Here is a 22882-nt window from a genome sequence, read left to right as displayed (position 1 = left end):
CTTGGTCTCAGTTTCATCTCAGTTTCAGGACCCGTGCCACTCCGACAGCCTGGGAGCCAAGCTCAGCGACTTGCTCGGCCACTGCCTTGTGATGTGACTGTGAGCACACTTTCTCCTCTCTGAGCCTTGGTGTTCCGGTTTGTGTAACGGGGGTGCTACCATCGGTCCTGCTGCCTCTTTGGGTTGAAGAGAGAGTGAAGTAATGATGGACGAGCCATCCCGGTGGATACGGGGCTGGGCCTCCCTCTGGAGCCCCCACCCCACCATCCCCATCCATTCTCCATGTAGCAGCTGGGGAGCTGTCTAGAACACAAGTCTGCCCATGTTACTTTCTTGCTTAAGCCTTCCCAGGCTCCGTCCTTCCCTCAGGTCCTTGGGATATGGCTCCTGCTTCCTTCTCCAGCCTCCTTTACAGTCTTTTGCATTTGGGAATGAAGAGGTCAGTTTTGGGTGAAGAGAGACAGGGCCATACACTTTCTTAGGCCAGAGTTTGAATCCAGTAGTAGGAGCTGCTGGACCTGGGAAGTCAGGGGCCTGAGCCACCTCTGACTTGCTGTGTGACCTTGGACACATTACTGCCCCTCTGAGCCTCAGTTTCCCCCATTTTCAAAATTGATTTCTAAGTCCTTGCTGGGCTCTGAGAGTCCAGGGGGTCTTTGCTACTGACAACTTCCAGATTTATCTCTGTGGCCCAGACTTCTCCCTGAGCCTGTATATGGAACTGCCTTTCCCAAGATCTCCACCTGGTAAGCTGATGAGGACTTCCAACTTTGCACGTCTGAAACCAAACTTCTGGTTTCCCTCCACCCTCCAAATCTGCCCCTTCCACCTTGGCAAATGGAAATTCCATCTATTTAATTGCCCAGGTCAAAATCTCAGTGGCGATCCTTGAATTTTCTTTTGCTCACAGCCCACATCTGATCCATTAGCAAATGCTTTCAGCTCTACTTTCAAAATCTATCCATAAGTCGACCTCTCTTCAATACCCTCACTGATACCACCTTGTTCCATGCTACCATCATTTCCTGTCTAGGTAATTGCAGTGTTCTCCTCAATGGGCACTCTGCCTCTGCCCTCCCCCTTCCCTTTCCGGCCCTCCCCCATCCCCCGACACCTAACCATCACAGAACAGCCAGGGGATTCCATTAAAACTAAGATCATGTCACTCTTCTGAACAAGCCCATCTGCTGACTTCCCAGCTTGCTGAGCATAAAAGGCAAAGCCCCGACTATGGTCTACATGGCTGCCAGACCTGGTTGCCGCTCCATCTCTCCTCAGGGATTTTGCATGTACAGTCCCCTCGCCTGGAATGCTCTACCCCAGGGCCCATGCTTCCCATCAGGTCTCTGCTCAATGTCACCTCCTCAATGTCTCCTCCTCAATGTCACCTCCTCATGTCACCTCCCAGGGCCCATGCTTCCCATCAGGTCTCTGCTCAACGTCACCTCCTCAATGTCTCCTCCTCAATGTCACCTCCTCATGTCACCTCCCAGGGCCCATGCTTCCCATCAGGTCTCTGCTCAACGTCACCTCCTCAATGTCTCCTCCTCAATGTCACCTCCTCATGTCACCTCCCAGGGCCCATGCTTCCCAGCAGGTCTCTGCTCAACGTCACCTCCTCAATGTCTCCTCCTCAATGTCACCTCCTCATGTCACCTCCCAGGGCCCATGCTTCCCATCAGGTCTCTGCTCAACGTCACCTCCTCAGAGAGAAGCCTTCCCAGATCAGAGACCTGGACGTTAACTTGCTTATTTGCTTACTGAGAGCAGGGAGGCCTGGCTGCCTTTTCATTGCCGTGTCCCCAGTGCCTAGCACATAGCAGATCCTCACACATATTTCTTAAACGAATGAAAGAAGACACTCAAACAGACACACAGCACGTCACATGGATGCACAGGCCTTAAAGTGCCATTTGACCAGCCACGAATGTGCTCACCAGGGACACATGTGGACCTACTGTGTGTGTGTGTGTGTGTGTGCATCCCTGCTGGCACCCACATTCACACCCTCACTTTTCCCTGTTCTCCCACCATCCCTTTGTGCCCATCATTTTCTCTGGTTCCCTTCCTCCTCTTCAGTTCCTGGCTGCCTGCTCATTCTCTGCCAATCTGCCAGTTTAGCTCCATCTGGGGAAGCTGGGGTTGACTGCACTTTCCTCCAAGAACTCAAATACCCTGGCATCTGACATGCAGCCGAGGAGCTGGAAGACCCAGAGAGAAGCGGCACTGAGCCCACAGCATTCAGGGATGGGCCAGGGTCTAGGACCGAGGGTCGCTGCTCTGGGCCCCGCCTGGCTGGCAGGTGCTTAGGTTAGCACAGCGGGGAAGGAGATGGCAACTACTGGCTTTATGGGGAGCCCTAGGCCATGGGGAGTCTTCGTGGTCAGCCAACTGTATGTGGGCCCCATGGAGGGAGAGGGCAGATCCATCCAACCGTTAGCGTCTGTGCTCCCTGCTGGGCAAATGCGCGTTTCTGGTGTGGCCACGTCTGAGGTCTCCTTGCAGATGGGATTTCTGATGTGTGTGCTCCCTTTTCTGCATGCACCCGGCGTCCTGCGTGTTTGCAGCCTGCCAGGCACAGGCACCTGAACCTGGGTCGGGGGCTCAGAGTCTCTGTGAACTGTGTCCCCAGGGGGCTGCATGTTGGTGCACAGGGGCCTCCGGAGGGCAGTGAAGGGAGCTGTCTGAATGCTGCTGCCCCCGGCTGGCCAGGCCTGTCCACAGCCACCCTCCAGTGGAGTGGGCCCAGATGGTAACACTCGGTGTGGCTATTCCTTGTGTGTGTGTAGGTGACTGTGTCTGCGCATCAGCTCCATCTGTGTGAAGGGCTGTTCTCTGGGCAGGGTTGTATGTGGCTATGTTGGCTGTTGGGCTGTGCCTGGTTGTGTGGCTGGTCCTTGTCTTGGCTGTGTCTCACTCTGTGTCTCACTCTCAGAGCCCAATTGTTGTCTTTGGTTGTCGGTGTACCCGTGTCCTGCTGTACCTGCGTCAGGGTGGGGATTGTAACCAACGGCTGTACAGTGTGTGTGCAGTTCAGCTCTGGTGAAGGGCTGGGGGTGGGTGGACAGCTGAGCTTGTGTACGTGAGGCTGGGTCTATGTGTGGGTGTAAGACCATGTCTGAGTGTGCCTCTGAGTCCACATGGAGACCCATGTCCATGTGGGGACGATGTCCATGTGTGTGCCTGAGGTCACATGCATGCATGCCTCTGTGACTGTGTCAGTTTCTATGCCTGAGCCTGTGTGGTCCCCTGGCTAACACCAGTGCCCTTTGCCCTGGGTTAGCAGATCCTGTTGCTCCTGTGCCTCCCCGCAGATTCAGCTCCCCCCCCCCCCCCACACCGGGCTCCTGCTCAGCTCCCTTCCCTCCTCACCTGGCCCCCCCCAGCCCCCCAGGATCCCGCAGCCCACCTGTGGGGGAGAGTTCGGCCACACTGCCAATGTAGGGGCCGTGCAGGAAGCGGGGCTCGCTGTCGTTGATGTCCTGCACCTTGATGATGAACTCCGACTCGGGCTCCAGCAGGCGGTTGGTGGCACGGTCCCGAGCCTGGGCCCGCAGCGTGTAGAAGGTTTTCTGTTCACGGTCCAGCCGCTCCATGGCATGGATGTCACCCGTCAGCTCATCGATCAGGAAGATGGTGCCCGCGCCCTCGCCGGAGATGGTGTACTTGATGGCCCCGTCACCCTCGTCAGAGTCCGAGTGGATCTGGAGAGGCAGGGAGGAAGACAGCGTGGAGGTGGGGAGGAAGGTCCTCTAGGCCTCTCCCTGGGAATCCCGCCAGGGGCCTGTTCCTGAGCATGTCCCTTCTCTAACACACCCATCCTTCAGGGAAAACACAGGCCTGGGAAGCCATGCCTCACCCCTGTCTGGGCCTCACCAGCCCTCCACGCTCTCCCTGTGCCAGCCCTGCCCCCATCATCTACTTTTCCTCTGCAGCTGGGACTCCCAGCCTTCTCTGCTTGCAACTCTCCCGTGGCTCCCCGTTGCCTTTACAAACAACTCCAGAGCCACCTCCACACCATCGGGCTCCTGCTTTGAGCACTTTGTCCTTACGTCTCTGCTCACTTAAGCTCTGCTCCTCCCGCAGGCTCCATTCCATGCCGCCTCCCCCCACCCCCAGCTTTTCTGGGTCCCGTCTCCATCCCCTTCCACCATCTCCGCAGCTCAGTACATGAGCCATCATTATCATGTTCAGCTTGTGGGATGGCTGCAGCCCGCGATTCTCCAACCTCATGTGCATGCAGATCACCTGAGGATCTTGTTAAAATGCAGATTCTGACTCAGTAGGTCTGGGAGTGGGGCCTCCGTTTGCATTGCTAATACGATTCCAAGCTGCTGTCCAATCTCCGGAGGAGGCTCTGAGCCCCCAGAGGTCAGGGCTCCTATCTTCCTCCTCTTACTCACCCCTGAGAGCCAGCCTCCGGGCGGGGCACACATGGGGACAGGGCACAAAGGGGGAGAGGGGAAAGGGCGATGCAAATAGAAGGGGCACTTACTGTGTGCCAGGCACCATGCTAAGCCATTTACATATTTATCTAGTTCAGGGTTCTTTATTTAAAAAATAGTACTTGAGTAGGTTTTGCTAGAGATATTATAGATTTATTTATTTATTTTAGTTTCCCATAGAGAATTAGCGAAACGGGATGATGTGCTCCTTGGGGGACCTGGCCTGGTCCACAGCCTGGCCTTCTCCCTCCATCCTCCAGCCTCTAGGGAGGAGCCCGGGCGGAGGAGCAGCATCCCCGTGTGGCCACGGCCCCTCTCTGGGCCTCAGCTGCCTCCTCTGTAACACGGGTCGTAATAGCACCTCTCTCCTGCAGGTGTTGGGGATAGTTGAGTTGACATCACACAAGGTCCTTAGCACCTGCCTGGCACCACATGGCACAGTATTTAACTGCCAGCATGGCAGAGGGGCCGTCCAAGGGATGGTACCACAGGAGGACCCTGAGGGGCCAGGCAGGAACCCGCGTGGCTGCTCGACCAGCGAGGCTCACGGGGCTGAGGGAGCCGGGGGCAGGGAGAGACTGCTTACTGCAGGCAGGGAGCTTTCTCACTATCTCCACAGCCACACGACCGCACTGGCATGTGCGAACTGAAAATCAGCCCTGCCTGAGACATAATAAGTGTCCAGTAAATGGCCGCTATCGTATTATTATGTTATTACAAAATGCTGGCTATATATAACTGGGATGTAGTCCAGGCCCTCCGAGGCTCCAGATCCCAGCCTCTTCTCTCTGCACTGAGGTCCCCTGGGCAAGCCACCCGCCAGCAGGCTGTTCTCCCAAACAGAAACACCGGAGCCCGCACCCTCCGGTGTCCCACTCCCCAGCGCCGAGCAGAAGAAAACGCATCCCCTGAAGCTGGTGACCTTGGGGGATCCCCAGTCCTCTCTGAGCTTCCACAGGGATGGGGTGTGAAGGAGAGAACCCCCAAGTCCCTTCTCTGGCCAGAACCCCGTGCCCTGCAGCCCACTCAGTGGGGTAACAGGTGCCAGATCAAGTCATCACAGAGGGGGACGCAAGCCCGGCCCCGGCCACGCAGGAGGAGCCGGGGAATAAATTCTGCTGGTGGAACTTTGTGTCTGAAAGGTGGATTATAGAAGTGCCATTTGGAAGATTGAATGGCCCATAAACATTTTCATATTTCATTAGCCGATTAATGGGCATCTCTCTCTTTTTGGCGAGTCTGCTGATTCTCAGCAGAAATTGCGGGGAGTAAATGGAGGCGGCTGGTGGAACCTTTCCGGGTCCCTATCCTGTTATAGATTGCCCCAATTAATGCCTGTCCTGGGCTCCACCAAGAAGCCTTCTTCCTGTCCAGTTACTGTTAATAGATTTCTCATAAGTGGCTGGATTGTAAAAACCTCATAACTCAGTTTAATGCCCCCCATAAAATTATCCCAGAACGGCGGCCCTGAATCATCGGCAGTGCGGGGATGCGGAGACCCGTCTCTCCTGTTGCTGTTTATGCTTTTCCTCCACCTCGGCCCGGGGGACCTGGCCACAGGAGAGGGCGGGCCTGCTCCATCTGAGAGTGCCTGCACCCACGTTCCCGTCAGCCCTGGCACCTGCCTCCTTCATCGCCAACGTGTCTGAGCGGCATGCAGAATGCAAGCATACCGCAGAGACAGGGCGGGTTCGGTTCCAGACACCACACTACGGTGAGTTTCGCAATGAAGCAAATCACCTGTTTTTGCTGGTGAAGGGTCTTGCCTTCAATTTGTAAAACAACAACAACAACAAACCCACCAAGACCAGCATCTGGGAAGCGAAGTGCAACAAAACAAGGTGTGCCTATAGTTCCTTACCACTTGGGGGGGTGCTGAACAGCTATTCTCTTATTCGTTTTTGTCACTGCCACATGGAACGCTATTATCCTTCCATTTCTCAGATAGGAAAACTGAGGCACAGACAGGGGAGCCAGTTCCTGATCCCATGACTTGTGACCACGGGCTTGTTAATGTTACCTCTCTGGGCCCGTTCCCCTCTCCCCTGAGAAATCAGGTCCAGCCCCGCCTGGTGCAGGTGTGGTGAAGCTTAAACGAGAACATGTAATGACCTAAACACTAAAATGGCTGTTTTCTTCTCTATCTTTCTCCCGGGTTTTCCTCATGTCTCTGCAGCCCTTGACATGCTCACTCAGACCCCGGACAGGGATCAGCGGAACTCAGCGGTGATGTCATCGATGTTTTCCCATGAAGAATGACACAGAGTTCACACTGGGGCCCAGTGGCTACCCACTGGGGACTGTAGAGTCAGACAGGGCTGGTCGGCCCGGGCAGGAGCGTGGAGCTGAGGATTCCGGCTGGCCTGGGGCTGCCTGCCCTGCTTGCCCTGGCCCTGCTCTGCAGTGGAGTGGGAGGGAGTGCCTGTGGCCCCACCTGAGGAGGACATTTCTCAAGACTCTGGCTGTGAACGGAAGCTGCAGGATGGTGCTCTCATTTATTGAGCACCTTCTACACGTCAGATGTGTGCTACAGGCCTCCGTGGTAATGTCATTTAACTTCCTGGTGTACATGAATGTACCCTGTTTTCTAGGTGAAGAGACTGACATGGGCCCTGATTTGTTTGACTCCTGTGCAGCCTCTGGGGATCAGGTGAGTCCACTTACAATGCTTCTGGCTGAGGAAGAGGGACAAAGGAGGAGGGCGTGGGCTGCAGGGCAGTCACTGGGCTGCATGGCTTGTGGGGGAGGCCAGGACGCCAGTCTTTTGCCCTGTACTCGGCAGGCCAGTCAATGGTGGCCTCTTCAGTCTGAGCCTCTATTTCATCATTTGGAAAAGGACTTCGAATCACAAGTCAGGAAGGGTGATAAGCTTTGGCTTCTGGATTGGTTGGGTGCCAGCTTCAGCTTTGTCACGGACCTATTGCATAACCCTGGGTAAGAGGCAATCCTTCTCTGAGCCTCAGTTTTCCCATCTGTACATTGGGCTGATTTAATCTTCCCATAGATTTCAAAGATTCATATGATCCTATGTGGAAGCTCCTGGCACATAGTAGGTGCTCAATGCAAATTCACTTCCTTTCCCTTTCCCACCGTACTCTCAGGAGGATTTGAGGGTCGCTAAAATCCTGACCCATTGGAGACACAGGGGCCACCATGCATTATCTGCTTGGAGTCTTTTAAACGCAGCTTGTTTCCTCTTCAGTCAGCCCTCTCTGATGCCCTCCAATTTGGTCGCAGAACCCTCACCCTGCCCTGTCCCCTGTCCCATGCACACCTCTCTGTAACACCTCAATGCTGCACACGTGTCTCCCCAGCTGCCATGGGCCTCAGGGGCACGGACTAACTGGTTACTCTCTGTCTGAACTCCCAGGCCTGGCACACACTAGTGCCCTGACAATGCCTGCAGAGATGGGAAAGTGGAATGTGTTTCTGTGTGTAAGTATGCACGCACATGAGAGTGTGAGATTTCAAGCTCCTTGAGGGTCAAGCATCTGGCACAGGGCACAGCACCAAACACACTCGATAAATGAATAATGAAATAAACAGCTGTCATTAGACTTCCCGGGTGTCTTCCGGGCTTTCTGGAAGGTCCAAGCACTCCATTAAAATGCAGGTGCGCACGAGGTGGACGAGGGAGGGGAGTCACCGGGCACACTTCCAGGCCCTTGACCATGACCTCACTGATATCTCATAGTGGTCTAGTGCAGTGTTTCCCAACCTTCTCTCATGATGAGAATCACCTGGTGGAGTTGTTAAAACACAGATTCCTGAATCCCAACTAAGAAGTGCTAAACTAGAATTTTTGGGAACATATAGGTAAAATTGCATACCTAACTTAGTGCTCTGTATATAAAATCTGTCTTAGAGCACTAGTTAAGTATACAATTTTACCTATATGTTCCCAAAAATTCTAGTTTAGCACTTCTTAGTTGGGATTCAGGAATCTGTGTTTTAACAACTCCATCAGGTGATTCTCATCATGAGAGAAGGTTGGGAGACACTGGTCTAGTGAATCAGCGATTACTCTCTCCCCGTTGCATAGATTGGCAAACTGAGGCTCAGAGAGGGCCCATAGCCTACCTAAGGCCACAGCTAACAAGAGGCAGCCCCAAGGCCTGTCCTACTCCCCATCCTGGGTTCTTCCCACTGCACTGAGTGTGGATAGCCCGGGCGGGGACTGCCTCTCCCCAGCCCCAGCCTCAGATCGTAAACAACACAAACACACAAGAGTAAGTGCTTCTCCCCGGGGGCGGGGGGAGGCTGAAAACAGGATTTATGAGGCCATTAATTACTTCCTCCTAATTAAATCAAAATTAAATGCGAGCAGAGGTACGTTTTCCTTATTAAAGACAATTAAATGGACAGTGCAGCTACGCAAATAGAACGAGTCCAGGATTTAAACGGAAAGCAAATCAAATAAAAAGCCTCTCCCAGAATAAGGGGTCTGTTCACGCCCGTGCTACTCGTAAACCAGGAGTTCATCAATTTTCTTTAAATATTAGCAACTTAATTAAATCTGCTCTCCTTCCCACTTTAATCCTGCCGTATATCTAAAATAGATCTCACCGCCCACAGGAGCCAGTCGTAAGGGCTGACCCCATAATTCTAGCTTTTTTTAAAAAAAGAATTAAAAATCCTACAAAATCCACATGCAACTGACAAGAGGCCTCCGGGGAAATTACAGTTTGGAAAAGGGATTAGTCCACGCACCCAGATTGTATGGAAATGTGGGGAGGTTGCTTTAAGGTGGGTCTTGTGAGAAGGTGGGATGGAAGAAGTGGACTAGGCTGCCAAGGGGGCAGGACGGCGAAGGGAGCGGCCTGCACGGGGCTCTGGTGACAGCCTCGGAGCCCAGTGCTTCCTGTGGGTGCTGACAGGAGCCTGGCGTGAGTGATGGAGGAGGCGGTTGTAAAATAGGTTACAGCTGGGGCCAGGGTTCACTGGAGATGGTGCTGTTGCTAAGCTACCTTTGGAATTCGACAAGGACAGATGCTCCCAGTGGCTCCCTGGGGCAGGGGACCTGGAAGCAGTGAATTAACTGAAACCGTGGAGAAGTCCTTTCTCCCAGAAGAGCGAGAGAGCGTAGCATGAGTGTGTGTGAGTGTGAGCGCGCGCGCATGCGTGCATGCATGCACACAGCCACTTGTACAAACACGGGATTCGACTAGAAAAAGGACAGGTGGGTTTTTAAAAGCCCAAGCTCATATTCCTTGAGCTAGAGACCACCTGCCCCCACGCTGGTGAGAAACCAGAAAGACCATCAGGGGGCGAAGAGGCTTTCAGGGTTTAGAGCAGGGCTCACAGTGTCCGTGTAGATGATTTGTTTTTTTTCTCAATGTGGCGGAAATATCGGCTGAGCCCTATGATGATGAAAATGCATATGAGCACATGCCAGGATCTTGACATAGGCTGACTCACTGAACCCTCATCACAATCCTTTGGGGAGATACTAGGCCCTCACTCCACAGATAAGGAAACTGAGGCACAGATACATTAAACAGCGTGCCGACCGTCAGAGGTAACCAGCGGCAGAGCGTGGGTTTGAGTTCTGGCAGTCTGGCTCCCGTTGGCCCCCTGGAACCACACACTATACCACCTTCCACAAGAAAGTGCGCTCTGGGCAACGGTTTGCCAACAGATGGAAAGTTCTCTTTCCTCCGTGCACAGAGTGCTTTTCTGGAGGTGGCCTTGAAAGCAAGAGAGGAGGGTTTGCCGAAGCCGGTTTGGCTCAGTGGATAGAGCGTCAGCCTGAGGACTGAGAGGTCCCAGGTTCGATTCCGGTTAAGGGCATGTACCTTGGTTGGGGACACATCCCCAGTGGGGGGTGTGCAAGAGGCAGCTCATTGATGATTCTCTCTCATCGATGTTTCTAATTCTATCCTTCTCTCTTCCTCTCTGTAAAAAATCAATAAAATATATTTAAGAGAGAGAGAGAGAGAGAGAGAGAGAGAGAGAGAGAGAGAGAGAGAGGAGGGCTCTGGGTGCAGATGACGAAGGGAGAGGATGAAATAGTCCTGACAGCAGCGGGGACACTGGGAGAGGTCGCTGTGAGGCAAAGACCCCCTGGCTGGGCACATGCCTGCAGCATAATAGATGTTCCTACAGAAAAGTTAAACCTCATGGGGCCAGGAGCCGGTGTCAGGCGGTCTGGCCAATGGCTTGATTCTGTCACTGTGCTGCTGTGGCCTTGGCATGATAGTCCCCACCCCTGGCCTCAGTTTCCCCATTTTATAATGAATGAACTTACTAGGGCCCTCCCATCACTGACGGACTGGTTCTAAGAGATGGGTGGGGTTTGGCCCATGCTGCTGAGTTGCTGGTACGGCTGGATGGATGCAGCCGTGAGTCAGCGGTTTCTCTGATCTTTTCAGGATGTGAGTGGCTGGGCTGGGAGGCCTTCTCAGAGCCCCAGCTGCTGGGCAGACAACAGGGGGAGGGTGCCTGAGACCACCACCACTGACATTTAGGCAGATGTGTCAGACTCTTCCCCTTTCTCTGGGGTTTCCCGAAGCCCTTCTCCCAGGCCCAGAGGACTGGAGAATCCAGCTGGGACTGGCCTCCAACACACAACACAAATCCTGGCCAAGCCACTTGGCCCCTCTATGAATCTGTCCTCTCTGAACCTCGGTTTCCTTGCCTACCTAAGGGAACAATGATTTCTATCTTGCAGTTCGAGAGTTAAGTGCTTCATATAGAAAAGATAAAAAACAATAGACAAGCAACCAGGCTGCAGGCAAAACACTTTCTGTGCTCAGCTTTCTTCTTTAATCCTCTCAACAACCCTAGGAAGCTGAGCTTACTTAGCCCCACTCTCACAGATGAAGAGACTGAGGTCTAGGGAGGTGAAGTGACTTGATTAAGGTAATGTGGTTCATGGGTTAGCAGAGCCAGGCCTCGGCGTCAGGTGTGTCTGCTCCAAAGCCTGTATCCCTGGCTGCCTCACCCTCAGCGATTGTCAGGCTGGCACCGGTTCCTCTTTCCCCATCCCTTCACCCCATCCTACCAGACCCACCATTGCACTGCACTGGCTAGCAGTCAGGAGCGTTGGTTCTGCCACTCGTTGGCTTGAGCGAGGGCATGAACCTCTCTGAGCTCTATCTGTCAAATCCTCATTTGCTGAGTTGCACAGATCCACTTCAGCCACACGTATGGAGGGGGAAAGCAGCCAAGGACCAGGGATGACTGTCAAGAAGGGAGAAAATCTGGGTTTCCTGCCAGGCAAATTGAAAGATTACTATCAAGGCAGTCCTCCCGTCCTTGTCCAGGGTCCTGATCCCTGAGCTCCGAACTGAGCAGCCAATTCTCAGACCCGTATCTCAACACACGGGAAACTCCAGAGTTGGTCTCCCCCCATCTCTGCTGACCAAAACTTCCAGGAAAGCTGATTGGCCATGGCAGAGGCCAGAGAACTCTCCCTGGGTACCACTCTGCTTTTCATGCCCTACAGGCACCTCCCACCTCAACACCTCAGCTACTGACAAGTCTCCAAACTTAGAGGACTAATTAGTGGGGCTCCTTCGGGACTCCCAGCCTGTGCATAGGGTATGGCCTCTTTCCCGGCAGGCTGATGAACTCCTACCTGTACATCAAAACCCAGCTCAGGTGCTTTCTCCTCTATAAAGCCAGCCAACTGATACTATTTATTGAATGCCTACTTGGTGCCGGGGTGCCACCCTGTGAAGTATTTTATGCACCAGGCTGTCTTTGCCACTCAGGGGAGCTCCCAAATGGCAGAGGCTGGATCTTACTTGCCTCTGACTCTCCAGCATAAGTATGAGAGGCTTAGGCATTGAATGGGTGAACAAAGACCTCAGCTCTTTATACTCCTTGGGCACAGATCTTCAGGCACATTAACCATCAGAGTTTGAGACAATAGCTTTCGCTCATTCATTCATTCATTCATTCAACGGTTTGTGAGCAATGTCTGCATTGAGCCCTTGGGATTTAATGGGGAGCAAAACAAACACAACCCAAGAGGAGAGACACGCGTTAAATGCACAACCAAACAAGCACATGCATAGTGAAGTGCTATGAAGGAAAGACACCTCACATGGGAGGGCCTGGAGCAGGGAGGATGGTCACTTACGCGGGCCTCTCCCCGCCTGGTGTGGGAGGGGCGGCCTCTCTGAGGAAGTGGCCACTGGGCAGAGAGCTGGGGTGAGCACACAGTAATCAGTCGGAGCAGCGGGGGGTGCAGCTCAGGGGAGCATCCTAGGAAGTGGTGGTGGGGGGTAGGTGCCTCAGGAGTGTTTGGGGCACCAGGGCCTGGGCTGAATCTCAGAGAGGGGAGCCAATCTTGGCAGGCAGTGGGGTGGAATCTGGATTTGCCCCCAAGGGCATGGGAAGCTCTGGAAGAATTTTAAGCAGAGTGGGGAGAGCATGTGTGGGATGTTCAGATGATTGGCAAATGTGTTTCTCAATTCTAGATACATCTAGCTCCAGGATGGACGGGGCTCCCCTACCAGCCCTCTGTGCTGCAAGTCTCCAGGAAGAGGGACTAGAGAAGGGAGGGGGGGGGGAAAGGAGAGTGCGGGGCCCTGGTGTCTGCCTCCTCCCCCCTTCTACTTCCCCTTCCCACGTACCCCCCTTCATTCCCCCCAAACACCCCCCTCCTCGCCGCACCGGGCCAAGGCAGTTGAGACCAGGCACTTAGGGGGTAGGGGAACTGGGGTGTCTCAGGGTCCTGGGCAGGGCCCCCCTTTACCTTGCCCACGTAGAGGGGCTCGGTGCCCGTGTACTCCTCCACCACGAAGAACTGGTTCCACACCCAGCCCCGCTTCACGCGGCCGGTGCCCAGCGCGCCTTCCTGCGGGGCCCCGGGCGCGGCCGGTGCGGGGGTGCCCGCCGCCCACAGGCGCCCGGGCAGCGGCGGTGGCGGGGGCAGCAGCAGCAGCAACAGCAGCACCGGAGGCAGCGCAGCTCCCAGCGCCCGGCCATCAGGGCGCAGCCTCATGCTTGGCCTGCGCGGGGGCCCGGGAGCACGAACGACTGGAGGCGCGCAGCTCGGGTGGCACCCCCAAGCGGGGCCACATCACATGGTGGCCTCACCCAGGCCTCCGGGGCGCCCGGCTGGAGGGGGCGGGGGCGCGGCCGCACCCTGGGCATGGACAGTCCCCAGGGTCCCGCCCGCGCCCCCCTGGAGCCTCCGAGGCGGGGTCACCAGGCAGCGCCTCCGCAGCTCCCGAGGCCGGTGTGCGCCATGCTCCTTGTGCAGAGGGGCCGGCCCGTCCGAGAGCCTGGAAGAGAAAGGAGACCATCAGAGGAGGCTCTGTGTGAGGGCGGGGCAGGCTGAGCCTACCTTTTGTCCACAGGCACTGATTGCACACCTACTGTGTGCCTGGCACTGTGCAGAGGGTTCAAACGCTGCACAACAGAGACCCATAGGGGCCCTGCCTTCTTGGGACCACGGTGAGGCAATCCTGCCTCCTCCCCACCCCAGCCCCAGCCCTTCCTTTCAGCTCCCATCACACACCTCTCCCCTCCCCTCCCCACCCCTCCCCCTCCCCCTCCCAGCTTCCACCCCCACCCCTTTCTCCAGCCCCCTGGCGGGCTCCTTCTCAGGGGTCCCGCACTAGCCCCGGGCCCACAGGAGCAGGGACCTTATGAGCTGCTGCCCTGTCTCTGGCCGAGCCTCACCCGCTAAGTCCCTCACCCCCGAAAAGGAGCAGGCCTCTAGTAGGGGTCCTCAGGGGCTCCCGGACCAGACTCCTGGGGCACAGAGTCCGGCTCTCAGCCGGCTGCCCACCTCTGTGCCCCCCCACCGGCAGGCAGGCAGCACGGAGAGGTCACTCCTTCTGAAACGGAGCCCAGGGGTCCTCGGATCTTATGGGAGTCCCTCCGCACACCCCCTCAGGGGCGAGGCACCAGAGGCCCGCAGGGCCTTGTTGGAGGCCCCTCATGCGACTTTGGGGGTCACAGCCCCTCTGAACTCGCCTTTGGTGTCTCCACATTCTCCCAGAAACCCTTTCCCAGAGCCTCCACACCCCTCCACCCCTCTCTCCCGGACCAGCGCGCAGGCCCCAGATCAATCCATCTCTCTCCTCCCCTCCCTCCGTCAGATCCTGCTCTCGGCAAGGCAAGCGAGGATCTGAGGGACTAACTCCTACTCAAGCAATAATGATGAATAATAGCTCCGTGTGGGTGTTTACAGGGGACAGCCACGCTGCTTTCACGGAGGAATTTCAGGCACCGGGAAGAGTGGAGGCGAGGGGCTCAACCCCCCTCCTCCTCTCCCCACGCCAGTTCAGCTCAGTTCAACAGCTCAGTTCCTCTGAGTTTTGACTCTGTGGCCGATTTGGGCAGGAGGCTAGGACAGAGATAAGGAAGCTCGGTTTAGTGGGATGGGAGACAAGACCCCCCAATAACAACCTAAACGCCAGGTGGAGAGTGATCAGGGCTATCAAAGGGGTGCCACCTGAGACGTACAGGGCACAGGGAAGAGAGTGGGCACAGGTGTCTGGAAGGAACAGGTGGGTGGGAGGAATCAGGGCTGCCTCTTGAGGAAGGGGCACCTGAGTGGGTGGCAAGAAAGGCATGGGCATCCAGCAAAGGAAGGAGTGGGCAGCAGTTTGGCCGGTTTGAGGAGTTCCGTGAGGCATATGAGGTGTGCGGCTGGGCAGGGGACGTGGGAGGAACCGATCTGGGCCCAGCAAGGTCCTCCCGTGGACAAAGGAAGTGCTGGAATTTGGGGGTAGGGGTGGCAGAAGAAACTTAGGGCACCTCCTTGGACTGGATGCCACAGTGGGCAATTCTCTTGACTATTTTATTTTATTTTTATTTATTTTAAAATATATTTTATTGATTTTTTATAGAGAGGAAGAGAGAGGGATAGAGAGTTAGAAACATCGATGAGAGAGAATCATCGATCAGCTGCCTCTTGCACAGCCCCTACTGGGGATGTGCCCGCAACCAAGGTACATGCCCTTGATCGGAATCGAACCTGGGACCCTTCAATCTGTAGGCCTATGCTCTATCCACTGAGCCAAACTGGCTTCGGCTCTCTTGACTATTTTAACTCACTAACACATGTGAGTCAGAGCTGAAAGTTAGTGTCTTGTACCCATTTTGTGGATGTGTGACTACTCAGTGCTCTTTCCCAGTAGTGGCTCCAGAACTTCTTTTTGGAAGGGGCTTTGAGGTAGGGAGTCATCCGTTGGAAGTCAAGGGGTTAAACCTGCCTTTCAGGGCAATGACAGTGAGGAAACACCAACAGCCCAGTCCGTGGGGATGAGGGGAGGAGTCCTGAGCAGCCTGTTCCCCCTTCCCTTCAGGCCCCTGAACTGATGGAGGTCAGGACCACCTGCGACCCTGTTGTGAGAGTCTCCATCACCCGTCTCTCCCCTCCTCTCCCCGCTCCTCTTGCCAACGCTGAGGGGCCTGGCGAAATGACAGAACCAAGGCATGTTGACAGACCCTCCCCCACCTTGGTGGCCCCTGTCAGAGTCCTGGAGCTGTGCTGGGGCCTCCCGAGATCCGGCTCTGATTCTCCACATTATGGCCTGGAACGGTCATAATGAGGCTGGAGTTATGGGTGAGGAGGAGGCACTGCTCCGGAGCCTTCATTTCCTGGAGCTTATGACTTCCCTGCGTGCGGCGGGAACTGTTCCCCTGACTCTGTCAGGCAGTTCCAGGCCTCATCACAGCCCTGCAGGGATGCAGAGGGGAGGGGCTGATGGGAAGGGGGCTGTGGGGGGATAGGCACCAAGGGGGGGGGCAGGAGGTGGGAACCAGTGTTTGCAGGCACCCATTGTTGTCCTCTCTTCTTCCCTCTCTGCCTTCTTTTTTCTTTGTGGCACCTTTTACAAGGGGGAGGGGTGCGCACCACACTAAGATTCAATCATTCATTCATTCATCAAACATTATCATATTCTATCATTGGGGAGACAGAAATGCATTTCACTCATTTATTCAACTTTAAGAATAATCTCTCTGTGAAAGACAGCGAGATGCAATCAGCTTTGTATCAGGAGAGAGATGCATTTCTTCTGTTGTTCGTTTACTCTTTCTACAAATATGTACCAGCAGCTCCCTGATGCCAGCCACTTCCCTGGGCACGGGGGACAAAGCAATAAACGCCATAAAGTCCTGGCCCTCGTGGAGCTGATATTTTGGTAACGAAGGGAAGAAATCTAACAACATAATTTCAGGGAGTAATAAGTGTTAAGAAGGAGCATAAAGCAGGGAAAAGGGAGGCGAAGGGACGAAAGGGCTGGGTTGGGGGTGATGTTACAGGACATCAGGGAGGGCCTCTCAGAGGAGGTGACACTTAGCAGATCCGAAAGGAGGAGGAGGAGCTGAGCACAAAATAGTTCCACACACAGAGGGAACGGCTGGGTAAAGATCCAGAGGCTGGAGCCAGCTGAGGAACAGCAAGGGGGCCCCTGGAGCTGGCAGAGAGTGCGGGAGGGAGCGGCTGAAGATGAGGCAGGAGAGAGGGGTCTGGGGCAGATCAGGAGGGACCTGGAGGAGGGAAGGCAGCTTCCATTTCCTTGTGTTTTGAGAAGCCCTTGGAGGAATTTTTTATAGTCAAAGCCACGGGAGACTGAAATGGTACAGAGCCAACCGGGGACTTCATGATGTGGAAGCACAGAAAGGATTTGGACACAGGGAATTTGGGGTGCTGGGGGGAAGAGGGAGCGCTCTGGGGAAAGGCTGCCTGGGGCAAAGGCTTGCGGCCAGATCCCACTTTAGAAGGGCAGAGACCAAGAGTGCTGTTCAAGGTTGCACGGCACACGTGGTGATGGAGCAGAACTTCAAACCCGGGGAACCTTGGGGAACAGGGAAAGATGCCCTCCAGAGGGAACGCAGCCTGGTGCCAGGGGACATGCTTGGCAGGATAAAGGGGCTGTGTCTCAGCCTCCCTGCCCCTTGGCCAGGCACCCCTGCACAGGGAACGTCCTGCACTACGTCTGAGGGCGGGGCCCTCACAGCCCCCATGTCTCCTCCCACGCAGGCTCTCCTGCCGCAGCCCACCAGGTCCTCCCCTGGGCATGCTGGCTGGGCTTCCTGGCCCTGTGCCAACTCCTCACCGCTCTGCCGCAGAGGCTTCGGCCTCCTCTCTCCTCCCTTCCTCCCTTTCCTGCTCCAGCTGCTTTTCCCGAGTGGGTGTCAATGACAGGACCCAGGCCTGAGGTTCAGTTCAGAGTGGTTCAGGGGACGCGGCTGCTTTTGGCTCTGCTGGGCATTGCCATGAGGTTTGGGCATGTTGGTGGCCTTCTCTGGGCCACAGGTCTCCACGGACCACATGGCTGTTTAATCCCAAATGGGATTACAGACCGAGTCGCAGCCCAAACCAGTCAATGTTGGTTTTGCCCTGCCCACACTGCAGCCTCACCTCCTATAATCCATGTGCCCTCAGGTCCATGCATCTGCATGTGGTTTCTATGTGCATGCTGGCATGTGCCTGCAATCAGAGATAACAGCATGAGTGTGTGTGTGCCTGGTGCCCATTCACTCATTCCACAGATATTTGTGAGTTTCCCCTCTGTGCTGTTCTGGGCACAGTGGAAACAGGAAGAGTCCTTGACCTTGCAAGTCTAGAGGGGGACACAGATAACAAACAAACAAATGAGTAGCATGTCAGTAGATGCTAAGAGCTACGGAGAAGAACAAAGCAGGGCAAGGGGCATAGGAAATGCTGACATGGGGGGATTTTCTTTCTCCATCACCTATTGTAAGTGCGGCTTTAAGGGAAGGCGTCATGGCTAAGATGACATTTGAGCAGCGATCTGGAGGAGGGAAGAAGGGAGCTGTGCACATTCCCAGCTGAGGGAACCGCACGTGCAAAGGTCCTGGGGTCAGCACCTGCTTGGCGTGCAGGAGGAATGGCAAAGGCACAGGGCCGCGGAAGTGGAGTGAGTGCAGGGGACAGCAGACGAGGTTAGAGAGATGGAGGTGAGTGTCAGGGCCTCCTTTGGGTTTTTCTGCAAGGGACATGGGACCCTGAAGCAGGTTTGAGCAAACGAATGACTTGATCTGAGTTCTGCTGTAAAAGATCGCTCTGACTGGCTACGGTGCACACAACAGAGGGAGGCTGGAGCTGGATGGCGGCTAGGGGGTGATTCCAATCATTCAGGTGAGAAGTAACGGTGGCTTGGTCCAAGGGGGGCCTGCGCAGGTGCTGAGAAGTGAGGCTGAACCGAAGTACATGTTGATGGGTCAGAAGTGACCATGCCTGCAGCCTGAGCAACCGGAATGTCCGGGAATGACAGGGTTTCCTTTTGCCCAGTGGAAAGCAAGGGCGGGCAGAGCCGATCTGAGGAGACCAGGGACTCGTTGGGTCATGTTACAATCAAGATTTAGACATGACAACATTCCAATGCCGGTCAGACATCCACTGGAGAAGCCAAGCAGGCCACAGAGCCGACTGTCAGGAGCTCAAGGTCGAGGTCCTGGCTGCAGATATAAATCTGGGGATTTGGTGGGATTTGGAGCTGAGACGGGCTGAGCTCACCAAGGAGTGAGCCTAGATGAAGAAGAGGCTCAGCTTATAGACATGGGTTGGGGGCTGAGGAGGAAAGGGGGAAGGAAACTAAAAGTGACTGGAGAGCGGGGCGGGGAGGAGCTGTCCTGGACGCCAGCAGCTGTGTTGAGTGCTCTGTGAGGTGGGGGACTGGGAGTCCAGCTTCGCCTGTGATGGTTCTACTTTGCATCTATTGTCTGGCGTAACTATTAAGAGTGTCCCACCCCCTTTTAGTCCCAGCTTGGATGATAAATTATACGGTCACCCTCCCGAGACATCAAGTTAGATGCGGACTTTGAACTGGCCATCACATTAGCAACACAGAGGTCGTCAGTGGCCTTGATGAAAGCTATTTTGGTGGAATGGTGGGTGTGCCATTTGATTGCAGTGTGATCAAGAGAGACTGGGAGGAAAGTGGTGGAGACCTACGTGTGGGTGGGTGCCAGGCCCTCCAGGGATCTGTCAAGGTTTGTTTTGCCTGATTCCCTGACTCCCACCCCTACCAGCAGGGAGGGTCAAGACAGAAGTGCAGGACACACATTGGTGACCAAGGAATGCTACCAGCTGCATTGGATGAGTGAGCAAGACACCACCTCGGAACCCCATCCTCCACCCTCCTCATTGCTCCTGCCTTGGGGCTGGGACACGGCTGCCACCATCCTCCAAGGACCACTGGACCCTGAGCCCCCAAGCGGAACAGGTGCAGCTTGGCAGTGAGTTCTGCTGGAGGACCTGAGAAGGAGGGCTCAACTCCAGTCCCCACCTGCCTGTGCTCACCTGCCTTCCAGCTCCCACATAGCCCGAGGGAGAATCCCCCACAGCGCCAGCCTTCAGGAAGTCCTCGGTTACCTGCTGTGCTCTGGGCCCCACGGAGGCTCTGCTGCTCTGGTGGGTACACACAATGTGCAGGGACAACGTGGGAAACAGAACAGCTCGGTACAGCCTGGACACCAATCCCCGTGGCTACAGAAGCAGGTTTGAGAGGCCCCCCTGAGGAGCCAGGGGTTACCCCTTTGGGTGCTGGAACCCGGGGATGACCAGGGGTCCCTGCGGAAGGGTGGCAGGTGGCCAGGGTTGGATGGACTTCAGGCAATTGGGGCGGCGGCTACTTCTCAGCTAGTGATGCCACATTTCCGTGTGCATGGCAGCAGCACCATGTGTAAGTGCTGCCCACCAGCCCAGAGGCAGGCCTGATGTGATCCCTGTTATCAAGGTGCTCACAGCCCGGGTAGAGACATGCATTCATTCCACAGACCCTCAGAGGGCATCCACCCTGGGCCAGACAAGGAGCTAGATACTCTGGGGGTGATAGAGAGGTAAAGACATCATTCCTCCCTCTAGGGCTCACCATCCAGCAGGGGTGGGGAACCCTTTTTCTGCCAAGGGCCATTTGGATATTTATGCATCAGTTATGGGCCATACAAAATCATCAACTTAAACATTAGCCTGCTATATTTGGCCAAACGTTTAATTAACTCACCCCTAATGCCTTGGCAGGGCCAGACCAAATGATTTCTCGGGATGTTCCCCACCCCTGATAGTGACAATATTCATTTGGGACTTACTACAAAAACCTGGTATGTGCCATTTACCCATTTATCTATTCAATTAACATTTGTTGAGCTCCTACTGTGTGCCAAATCCCGTGCTGGGCTGTGGGCAGGTTTGGTGTTCTAATAAGCCAAGGTTGCTGCCCTGCTCTTAACAGGCCTGTGGCAAAGTCACCAGATTCTAATGAGAGAAATCTCTGAAGTCTCCCATTCACCCAGTGGACCAACATCCAATGGAGACCTACTGTGTGCCAGGCCCTGTGAATTAAATGCACATTCCCACAGATGAACAGGAGAAACTAATATATAAAAACAAACAAGCCAAAATAAAGTATGAAAACATGAACAAAGACTCCGAGGAGCTCGTGTCTAGCTGGGTAACCATGGCAGGCTGCCTGGAAGAGAGGCACAGGAGGTGATTCTTAAAAGGTGAGGAGGATTGGACATGGGAAGATGAGGTAGGGAATTACATGAGGAAAGCAGAGGAAATCTCAGGGCCTGAACAGGAGCACTGAACAGTGCAGCTGACTTTCGTGGTGTGTAAGAGTGAAGGGAAACATAAAAGATTGGCAAACAGCCAATTCATCACCCATCTTCTTTCTCCTTTCAGTTCATTCTACCTCAGCTTAGTCATGTGCTCAGCCCCTCCCTTGTAAACAATGCCAGTGTTTCCCAAAGTGTGGTACGCGTACCCCCAGGGGTACAGGAAGAGTATGGTGGGGGTACGTGTTGCACCGGAGTTTGGTGGGGATATGCACTGCACCATGCTTAGTTGCACTTAATTCTACATTCTCATGAGTACGAGGGGTACTCAGTGTTACAAAAATTAAGAAGGGGTACACATATGTCAAAAGTTTGGGAAACACTGAATTTTAAACCAATAAGAGCCATTCCCCTCTCCTCACCAGTGATTGGATTAGAAAGTATCATGTGACAGTTCTGACCATAAAAGAGTAACATGCCAATTGACCGTACATTCAAGATGCCCACCAGCCAATCAGGAGCGAGTATGCAAATTAACCCAACAAAGATGGTGAGTTAATTTGCATACATAGGCTCTAAGCATGGGATGGGACACTTGCCTTGTTGCCATGGCAATGACGCAGGCATTCCGCACCACCCCAGCCAGCTCCAGGCCTCTGGGCAGCATGGGAAGGCAGAAAGGTGGCTCTGGGATATAGTGGAAAGGCTGCTCCAGCCAGAGCGAAGGCGGTGCTGGCAGCCTGGAGAACAAAGGCCTATTCTTTTTTTTCTTTTTCTTTTTTAATATATTTTATTGATTTTTTACAGAGAGGAAGGGAGAGAGAGAGCGAGCTAGAAACGTCAATGAGAGAGAATCATCGACCAGCTGCCTCTTGCACACCTCCTACTGGGGATGTTTTCCCCCAACCAACCTACATGCTCCTGACTGGAATCGAACCTGGGACCTTTCAGTCCGCAGACCGACGCTCTACCGCTGAGCCAAACCGGTTTCGGTTAAAGGCTCATTCTTACATGAATCTTCATTTATGCATTGGGCCACTAGTCTACAATAATAAAAGCGTAATATGCAAATCGACTGAATGGCTGAGCAGCAGAACGACCATCTGGATGACCACGCTATGGCACCCACTGGCATCAGGCCAGCCAAGGAGGGTGCAATGTGATTGGTTGGGGGCCCCACCATCGCCCCATGATCACCCTACAGAGGGAGGCCCAGGCCCCTGGCTGGCAGGGCAATCAATTGGCAGGGGGGCCTTCATGATCACCCCAAAGAGGGAGGATCAGGCTACCTTGCAGTGGCATTGTGATGGATGGGTAGAGCCTCTCTCTGCAGGGGCAATTCATCACGGAGTGCTGGCCAGGTGGGCGGGGCTTACCTCTTTAGGGCAATTGATTGCAGGGTTCCTGGACTACATGAGGGCACAGGCCAGGCTGAGGGACTGCCCCCCTCCTCCAGTGCATGAATTTTGTGCACTGGGCCTCTAGTGAAATATAAAGGGATAATTGTTGGGAAGCTTTTGGGAAAGTTTTCTACTTTTTAAAAAGAGATATCTTGAGAAGAAACATTTTTTTTCATGTGTGAGGAGGTGATAATTGGAGCTACAGCAGCCATTTGGGGACAATGAAGGGAACCATTCCAAGAGGCCAAAAGAGCCTAGCAAGAAAAGATGGACCATCTGTGTCCTTGATGACGCTATTGGACAACTGAAATGACCCAGTCTGGGCCTTGAAGATTCAGTCCCAGGCCCCACTTCCTGCAGAATCTTCCTCTCTTTCCTCTGAATGGCCTCAGACCTGGCTGGGTCTTCCTCTGGGGCCCTGCCATCTGTGATGAGAAGCTTGTGGAGGACAGAGACCATGCCTCTTCCTTCTTCCCTCTCTCCCCACTCCTTCCCGCACTGACCTGGCAGAGCCGCGCACAGAGCTGGGGCCTGTGAGGGATG

At 54.6% G+C, this 22882-nt stretch overlaps 1 protein-coding gene across 2 annotated transcripts in view; it reads right to left on the bottom strand.

The window, feature by feature from the left end:
* The window catches only part of CDH22 (cadherin 22), a 123413-nt gene that overhangs the window by 55284 nt on the left and 45247 nt on the right, over positions 1-22882 (bottom strand). For both annotated transcript variants that reach the window (XM_084886955.1, XM_084886954.1), the window contains exons 2-3: positions 13150-13681; positions 3410-3704 (exon numbers count right to left, since the gene is read on the bottom strand). In XM_084886955.1, the coding sequence (XP_084743081.1) occupies positions 3410-3704; positions 13150-13398 (544 nt within the window). In that variant the 5' untranslated portion in view covers positions 13399-13681. The remainder of the gene's footprint in view (positions 1-3409; positions 3705-13149; positions 13682-22882) is intronic.

This window comes from Pipistrellus hanaki (genome assembly GCF_964339955.1).
Source record: "Pipistrellus hanaki genome assembly, chromosome: 6".
In the NCBI taxonomy this organism is placed as follows: domain Eukaryota; kingdom Metazoa; phylum Chordata; class Mammalia; order Chiroptera; family Vespertilionidae; genus Pipistrellus; species Pipistrellus hanaki.
This window is presented reverse-complemented; position numbering and strand designations above follow the sequence as displayed.